The sequence below is a fragment of the Pecten maximus genome, chromosome 16, assembly GCF_902652985.1.
Source record: "Pecten maximus chromosome 16, xPecMax1.1, whole genome shotgun sequence".
Lineage (NCBI taxonomy): Eukaryota > Metazoa > Mollusca > Bivalvia > Pectinida > Pectinidae > Pecten > Pecten maximus.
The window spans coordinates 6,417,964-6,427,454 of record NC_047030.1 but is presented as its reverse complement, the minus strand read 5'-3'; the positions used below and the strand labels follow the sequence as shown (position 1 = coordinate 6,427,454).

General features: G+C 35.7%; 1 protein-coding gene across 3 annotated transcripts; it reads left to right on the top strand.

Moving 5' to 3' along the window:
* Positions 1–395: 395 nt before the first annotated feature.
* Positions 396–4,937, top strand: LOC117345008 (leucine-rich repeat and fibronectin type-III domain-containing protein 5-like). Of its 3 annotated transcripts, none has more exons than XR_004536321.1 (3): positions 396–530; positions 2,163–4,684; positions 4,821–4,937. XR_004536321.1 is itself a non-coding variant. In XM_033907929.1 (2 exons), exon 2 carries the CDS (start codon positions 2,181–2,183, stop codon positions 4,146–4,148), a length of 1,968 nt encoding a protein of 655 aa, XP_033763820.1. In that variant the 5' UTR covers positions 396–530; positions 2,163–2,180; the 3' UTR covers positions 4,149–4,937. The 3 variants fall into 3 exon arrangements, 1 of the variants encoding a protein (XP_033763820.1); XR_004536320.1 differs by having other exon boundaries at positions 4,719–4,937; XM_033907929.1 differs by having other exon boundaries at positions 2,163–4,937.
* Positions 4,938–9,491: the final 4,554 nt, after the last annotated feature.

Genomic DNA, 9,491 nt, shown 5'->3' with positions numbered 1-9,491 from the left:
TCAATGTTATTTTGACGTTACTTTGGTAAGCATATGAATGATATAGAATAAAACGCTTGATATCTCTTTTTCGATGAATTTAAAAAAAATCATTAAAATCCACCAGAGAATTCGCTGAATCCACCAACGAATGAAGTCAGGGTAGGATCTATATTGACAGAAAAAAAAAGTTGAAAAATCAACTTGGATAGAATCTAGGTCTAATTTATGGTAAAAATCAACATTGCGAACTCAATTATATTACGTTTTAAATACAAAATTAGAATTTATTAAGAAGGTGATATCCCAACCACATTGCCAACTGGACTGTATTTTAATCTTACTGATGACGTAGTGTACACTGACCATGAGTTGTCGTTCGTTATTTCGAGACCGGGTACACAGTAGCGCCGCGCCGGATGTCAGTCGAAATTCTTGTCCCGGAAATGTTCTTCGTGTGACAGTACAAAGAAATGATGGCCGTCTACAGATATTCCTTTTTAAGAGGAATGTGTCGTTAAAAAAGGAACATTTGTAAATGATCGTGTAGGGTAAGTGTAAAAATAGGCACATAAACCCCATCTGTTAATTATATAAGTTACAGACGTAAACAATCCGCCATATTTTATTTCTCTCCGTCACTTTTGTCTCGTCGATCACATGATGTTGTTGACAAAACCATTTGTTCCGTAAACTAGGCTCACACATACATTTATAATATAATTCCGCGCCATGACAAACTTACATATTTACTTATCATTGCTGTAACTATTGAAGGGTTTTAAAGGAACGCGCAGGTGTCTGTGAAAAAGTAAACAACCCACATTGTTGATTGTGTGTTTGAAGACAATGAAGTAGCCTGGCTACCTCATTACTAACTTGTCTCTTCTCAGTGTACCTCTAACATTTCTTTCTTACCGACCTCTGGATTTCCTCTACAACAATAGAGCTCTATAGTCTCAAAATAGCTGGTTAGTCTGGACTTGTTAGCATCTTGTGATGTCCAAAGTAAAAAGTAAAACAGCACTAGTTAGCAGTCTTATAATTGTGGCATGTTTAATTGTAAATAGTGTACAAAGTGGTATGGCCGCCTTCTAGCTTTGCACTAGGGGGGGGGGATTTTCCTTTAGCTCAGTTGGTAGAGCGGCGAACCAGTAAGCCGAGGGTCGCTGGTTTGATCCCCGGTGGAGGCACACTAGTTGCGATAACGTAGCTCTGGATGACGGACAGCAATTTCTGACAGAAGGTCATCGTCAGAGCTACAATTCCCTTCCATTGACGATAATGTTGCAAAGCAATGACCCTCGAAAATGCTACAAATAGCGGATGCAATTTAAGCAATGTTTTAGCCTACCGTCACAACTGGAAATCTTTAATTCGCACATTCTAATATTATACTACTCGGAGTTGTCTCCATAATCTGCCATGATATATACTTCTCGGAGAACTCTTGTGAGGATGATAATCCGAATATGGTATGCATGACCATATATGGATGAAGCTTATGATTAAAAAAAAACCCAGAGATATTTAACTAGTTTTTGTGAAAGTGCATCTTACTTCATGGTGTAATTATTCCATTTCAGAATGTTTGACCTTGCTCACTGAGGTATATAACTCAGAATACGTTCATCTGTTGAAATCTCATGGGAAATCTCATTAGCATCAATTTATTTTGATTTCCTTATCAGGAAATTGACCCTTACACTTGTATCAAAGATGGCGGTATGTTTGAACTGATATATGCGTGTGCCTTCCTCGGTTTTGATTTTACCATTTATTGTTAAAGAAATGGCGTAATGTGCAGGTTGTGGATTAAATATTGATAATAGATACTAGAATAATCAATTTACATGTGTTTTTTATCCGAGAAAATTATCATCATAGCTAATTTACTTCCCTATGTGAATCACATCGGGGCTTGCTACACTATCGGTAATGGGAGGGACTTCATACCCTGCCGGAGAGCAGTGTACATAGGCAGGGTATGAATGTTCATTCTAGAGGCACTCTACTCTTTCCTATGTTACATAATAAAAGGGCAATTATATCATCAAATGAGATGTGTGCAGTAAATGTATTTTCACAGTGACCTACAGATTTATTTGATTTTGATGCTATGTATTGTTGATGTGATTATTGTTATTTATGTTTTTGACATTTTGTTTGTTTTAAATTTCTAGGTGACAGATTTGTACAAGATGGGGGTTCCACATTTCCAGAATATCCAGACAGTCGCAGTGCTTTATGTGGTGTTGATGAGACTAGCTGTGATCGACACGACATACTTGGCTCCAGATCTTCTGACTGACAAGGGGAAGTCTGTCACTATCCCGACCTGTCCAAACTTTTGTCTCTGTGACTCGGATTCCTTGAATGCTAACTGCACCCTGGAGCATGGTGTGTCCTCTCTGGATGAAGTTCATGACCAGAAATGGTTATTAGTTAATCTCAGGTTGTCAGGAAACTACACTTGTCTTCCCGTAGAATTTCAGGGACAAATCTCACTTCAGACTCTAAAATTTACCAACAGTTTCTTATCGTCTCTCTCCTGTGAAAGCTGGGTTATTTTACCAAACATTGTGGAAATGGATCTGAGTGGGAATTACATCGGCTTTCTTCAAGACCAGCATTTTATATCTTCAGAAAAGTTAAAGATTCTCAACCTCAGCAGTAATGCAATATGCAAGATAGATTCTCTGACATTTGGGAAACAGAATCTGTTAGAGAAGCTAGATTTGAGCCATAACCAGCTAGCTTCATTAAATGACAAAGTATTTGAGACCTTGACCAGTTTGACATACCTTGATCTGAGTCACAACTATTTGAGTCATATCCATGATTCTGTCTTCAGAAGTCTGCTGAAACTTATGACTTTAAAACTGAACAATAATAGACTTGTGGGAATGACCTTTGACACCGTTAGTGCTTTGCCGTCCATTCACTCAGTGTCGCTTTCTGGAAACAATTGGGAATGTTCTTGCATGTTGGAATCACTATTAAAATATGTACAGTCCAACACACAAAAGTTTGTGGATGAACCAGCTCGTTGCTCTGTTCCCCAGAATGTACAGCATGAATTATTGTCGAAGGTTCCTATCTCTGATCTGCCCTGTCCACCACCAAACATTTCCCAGGTGTCACACAGCAAGAATTTCGTTGCCCGGAATAACATTTACCTGTCCTGTGGGGCTAGTGTATTTCCTCACGCCCAGATCTACTGGAAGAATGCCTGGGGTCAGGCCTTCGCCCATCCGTCTGTTAGACTGGACTGGGAGAGTTTAAATGTTTCTGCAGTAAAAACGATGCAGGAGTATGTCTGGGCTGCGGAGTGTATTGACAGAAACACTGTCGTTCGTGCCGAAGAGGATGGAAGCTTGTACATTGAAAACATCCATGGGAGTTTCGCTGGCGATTACACGTGTTACGCTGTCAACCGTGGTGGTCAGACCAACATAACAATTACTGTCGTGGTGATCAGCGTCATTTGGCCGGCATTCAATGAAAGTCTCATCTATGGTGCTGCTACATCAGGCCTTATGCTACTTATTGGTATATTTGTTGGTATTATCAAGACATGCAGGTCATGCTGTAAGAAATGTTCCTGTCGTTGCTGTCGCTGTTGCTGTTGTTGCAAAATTACTGAAAAGGAATGTGAGAAAGAAAAGGAACCTGAGGAATATGTGTCTGCTGCGTCCTCCATGTTGGATGATTATGACCATAGTTACTACAAATCTGATGATGATTACGATGGTTCAAGGTCACCAATCAGCTGGGGTCAAACCCCAAGGTCATCACCACAGAAATGTAATACTCCAACTGTGGAATCAAAAGAGAGATGGCAAAACATTTCTGGTACATTGGATGAGGTTAAGATTCAACTTGAAAGGAAAATGGAGAAAGTGCGCTGTCATGTTCACAGCATAAAGGAGTCGGGATCTCAATATATAATGACAATCAAGGACACGGGAAGTCAGGCTGCCACAAAGGTCAAGGCCGGTATGGTTTTGGGAGTCGAGCAGGTGAAGTCTGGTGTCCAGTCAATGAAAGAGTTTTGTGGGACGGGTGAGATGGGAACGCAGACAATCTCTGTGATTTCAGTGTCCACCGACATTGACACGAACCAACAGACAGAGGTGGTCAAGTCAATGAAGCTGACTTATGTATGATCTTATTCAATGATTTATATAATATTTACATGTATGTATATGCTTTTGTTCTCTTATAGACTTATTTTCTATGCTTCAAAAGCTACAATAGGGACATCTTCAAGACAAACTATGATATATACTCTGACGGTATTTTATGATATTATTATCCCAACCACCTGTTTATGGCTCCACTTTGTGGTCTACTTAACTCCTATACCAATCCATACATTTTAGTATTGGTCCTTGTAGCCCTAGTTGTCCTAATTGTCATTCCAGGTTCCAATGCTGGACAATACTAGATTCGATTAGTCATGGTGCCCTAGTGCTTGTCCCAAGAAGTCCCCATCGGGCCGCCTAGTGGTCTTGAGTTCATTCTTTTGGATTTTCAACCATCACTAGTGGTCTCTACAACTCCACTTGGTCTCTGTCTCAATCAATTTCTGATGGTAGATTTGATGCTCTGAGTTTAAAGTGCTATATAATGACCTCTGTGATTGATCCTGGAGACGATTCTGTCTTCACAGTCATTATTTAAACTTTATTCTTTATACCAGGTAGTTATATAATTAGCTACTACTCCAGGCCAAGGTAGTTATATAATTAGCTACTACTCCAGGCCAAGGTAGTTATATAATTAGCTACTACTCCAGGCCAAGGTAGTTATATAATTAGCTACTACTCCAGGCCAAGGTAGTTATATAATTAGCTACTACTCCAGGCCAAGGTAGTTATATAATTAGCTACTACTCCAGGCCATATTGTTACACCATATAGTAACTTTTCCCCAAAAAATAAATATTTCATGATTATCATTTTTTGTTATTTCTGAAAATTCCTCTGTGAGCTGGAAAATGAACAATTTTTTTATCAATAATCCCTCAAGCTCCTATTCAAATTTTTCTGATGATATCAAGAATGCTTATTTTATTTAGCATTTTTTACCTTTGTTAAGTATTAGAACAAAATCACTATACATGCAACTACATATGTATTAAGCTAAAAAAGATATAGTCACACATGAAGTACCTATATTGTATATTTTAGAAATATATATCATGAACATTGAGTTTCATGACTGAGGTATATATATACTGTGGTATATATATGAACAAAGTTTCTGGAAGGTCACAAAAATGTAGGTTTCCTCAAGGTAAGGATGGATCATGAGATCACTATGCCCCCCCCCCCCTCCCCCCCCCCCCCCCCCCCCCCCCCCCCCCTCTTGCAGAAGAAAACATTGTGATAAAGGTTGATCACTAACATGGCTACCAATGGTAGTTGTAGTATCTTGCAGAAAACATTGTTCAAAAATGTATTTCCTGCTTCCTGTAATGTTGAAGTGGTCCCATATTGGTTGTCTCTAGCTGTCTATATATATATATATATTGGCCAATTTGGCTTGTAAACTTTGGCATTTTGTTGTTCACTACTTGTTATACATTTTGAAGGTACCATATATAGTATGTTAAAAGTTTTTTTTTGTTGTTGAAAGATTTTTAGTTGTAAACTGTAACAAATATTTAATTCAGTATATAATAGATGACCATTCTATTGCTTTATGATAGTATTTATGATCATGATATGTATGACTTGACAAAATGAAATGTTTTAGATTAATTAAACAAAAATGAACATTTTGAAACACATCTTCAAGTTGGTAGGGATATGTATGTTTATAGACTTTGGTACGTTACAAATGCAGTCAGTTGTTAAGTTTAAGTGTCTAAACTCTATTGACACTTTCATCAGACAGATGACAAATTGACAGTCACGTGGCTGCTCCGTGAGCTTTATGTACAGTAACGTTAACACTGAAACTAAAAGTATACGGGTACGTCGATTTGGCTGCTCTTTGTCTCAAATCTGATCGTGACCAATTGATCTTCGATGTACACAAGTCTATGGGCCTCCTTGTTCAGATTTAGAATCGCCTGTTCTGGCATATTCAGATAGCTTTCTTTATCTGCTACTTGAACATATTGCTCTCTCTACCAACCACTTTGTAATGTTGTACCTGTCAACAACTTCGATGTGTTACAGAGTATATATGGACCAGTTTATTGATCTGAGTCTCAACCTATCATTGTTTAAATCTATTAAATTGCAGTTGTCTGTCTTTTGTGTTTTCGCAACTTTCTGGTTGTGTGTCCAGGAAAATGACTCCCAACTCTTATCGCAATCTCTCTGTTTACAATATATTGTAGGTGATATATAAAGTCTAGATACATACACACAAAAATAAACTTCTGTGAATCGAAGGTGAATATATATGATAGCGTGAACCTGAAAAATCCTATTGACCAACTTTACAATATGGTAAAGCTGAGGTTTGTTGTGGACATGACTGTTCGTTTCACAGGTCATATATTAGGTTCAAATGATTGAATACAAAGTTTTTGTCACAGTACACAGTATTTACAATTATAAAGGTTCATAACTTTTATTTTGTGCTTTTTTAAAGCCTCTGTATGTTTTCGTTTATAGATATAAAACTTCATAGCTAATAGCAGACAGGTTTTTTTTTATATCTTTTTTATATATATACATGTAATTTGAAAGAGACTGAATGATTAATTTAATTTGATGCCCAATGATTTTCTGTCACCGAACTGTCCCAATATAGACATTTACAGGATCATTAAAACTCTTGATTTGGTATCTTGTATACAATTTTTGAAATTGTTTGATGGTTTGACATTTGCTACAGATCAATAGAGTATCAATTCTATTTTTGCTGTTTGTAAATAATATATTTATAAGTAAATGTTTTTACAGGTAATTTGTTGATCAATGTTAGTTTGTATAAAATACAACAAAATATCTACATATCAAATGTAAACTATCTGTGATTTGTATGAATGGATATTGAGTTTGGATGGATTAATACAATTTATATGTAGCTTGAATCGCTTGCATTGAGTAAACAAATATTAACCTTTTATACTTTCTTTACACAAAAAAACTTCTTAATGAATTTAAGTGCATTGCAATAAAAATTGACACCTTTGTCTGATCTAAGTGAATCCTAAAGGTAACTATTGTGTTGAAATTTTTTTTTTTTATTTGAACGTTTTAAGACATCAGATCTGCAGTAAAACTGTAGCTGAGGTCGACTGGCCAATGTTAAACATTCCAAGACAGTTTTGAAAGGGGAGATAATCCTGTTTTCAATTTAATATTGACAAAACTGACCTTATGTGAGTTCAGGTTATTTTTTGTGTAAAATGTAAGTGATCTACAGATAAGTAGTATTATGGCTTGTTAGAAAGAAAAGGAAATGTTTTTCTTGCTAAAAAGGTGTTTTTCTATCAATAAAATCTATTTTGTTTCAAAACTTTGTGTAGTTCTGTATTTAACATGGCTAACTTTCTGGATGCAGGGTTCTTCCTCAAAGAAGTCATTCAAACAGTGTGGACTATGAAAGATGTCCAACTTTCGTGGCAATCCTTCATCAAGACACAAAGAACACAATCACATGATATATAAACAGTACAAGAGATACCTATATAAGTATGTCAGTTTAAACAGCGTACCATCTGATGATAGTGGGCTAAAAAGTCAGAATGAATAAGAACAAACAAGACAGAGTTATGTCAATGGAATGTTTATTCCGTCAGACTACAATATAACAGATTGTTAATGTGTGCTCTAACAAGGAAATCCTCACCGAGTCGTGTTATCACCCCTCCAGAATAGATATGGACTCATCTTTCATTGATAAGTCTTCTTCTATTGTGTTCTGGAGGGTGAAACATGTATAAAAATGACACGATATGAAAGTGAAAAAAAATGACAATCATGTAAACTCAGCAGAACAGGAGTCAATTTTCATGAAAAAAAAATGAAAAAAAAAAAAATGAAAAAAAAAATACTAACCAAAAATACATGATACAAGGAATGTAAAGCTGAATCCAGTCCACTATATGCACTTCACTAACGAGAAAATGGTGTATCCATAGGTGTACTATGATGTATATGTTATTTTAAAAAGTCTAAATCAGTTATTGCATCCTGTGTTCCAGGATTCAGAACCAGGCAATGTCATTCTCTCATGCATGAGAAATTATTTAAATATCACTGGAAATGTGCACACAGGAAAAAGGAGATATGAAAACAACCTGCTAAGTTATCCGACATTCTACCAAGCTTTGAAATATGACTTATGACTTATTTGGTTTTCAATACAGGTATACAGTATATTAGATAAATCAATGGAAGGTGCAATGTGCATAGTGGAAAATCTTCATGTTTTCTTATAAGGAACATGTAAATCACAAAAAAACATGTCAGAGAGTTTTATCAGCACTGGCTTGTTTAGCTTTTCTTTAAGCGAGGAACTTATAAAGTTTGTAAGTACTATTGGTACATTACTGTCATAAAAAATCATTCATTTTCATTAAGTCATGTACTTTTTGACATTTTCAGACTTTTTATATAGAGACTAACAAAAAACAATAAAAGTCGAGATCAATACCAGAAAATTACAAAAATGTAAATTACACCAAACTTACTGATCAACCAAACCACAGTATATAGAAACAGTACTAACTGATTAAATATCAAAATAAAATGTCCCTTACCACTCCCACTAAAAATAGTAACTGTGACCTTGACCAAAAAACACTGAAACTCCAACTTGTAAGAAATATTTGGTCCTTTATCATTGTGTGAAGTTTGATAAAAATCCTTCAAGGAGTGAAGCTGCTGGAGTACTGATATAACTTAGGGGTTATGTACTGTATGTATGTACAAAAGACAAAGAGGAAACTGATCTCACCAATAGGGGATTAATAACGTATTTTCAACAAAATGTTTCATCCCTGCCATTGAGACGTAGCTTTCCTTAGTCTTTTTTTTATTTATATTTGGCAAAGCACCTGTTAAGATTATTTCAGCATTTTAAGCCATTTCTTTTAAAAACGGCATTTAAACCACATGTGGTAAACATCACATTCTAACTCTCATTATATGCTGCAGTGCATGATGAATTTGCATGTCTATTATGACAAAGATAGAAAACAAATTTCAATAATCAAGCTGTTGTCTTCACAGCGGAAAAGATCATTTCAATAATAAAATTAACGTAAACATTCACAAACATCAGGTGATCCAATACCAAAAAATATTGAAGGAAAAATATTTTTGTGATAAAATCACATTTTCTGGGTAAGAAATATTGAATATGACTTAGACACATTTGTGTACACTGTATATATATATTCTGTAGATAATCTACATGTATATTTTATTGTACAAAATTTCAACCTACATCATGTGCATAGAGGGGAGATAACTCAAACTTGGTTTATTTGTTGCCAGGGACACATACCATAAATAAGATAATAGGAAAAATGTCTGACC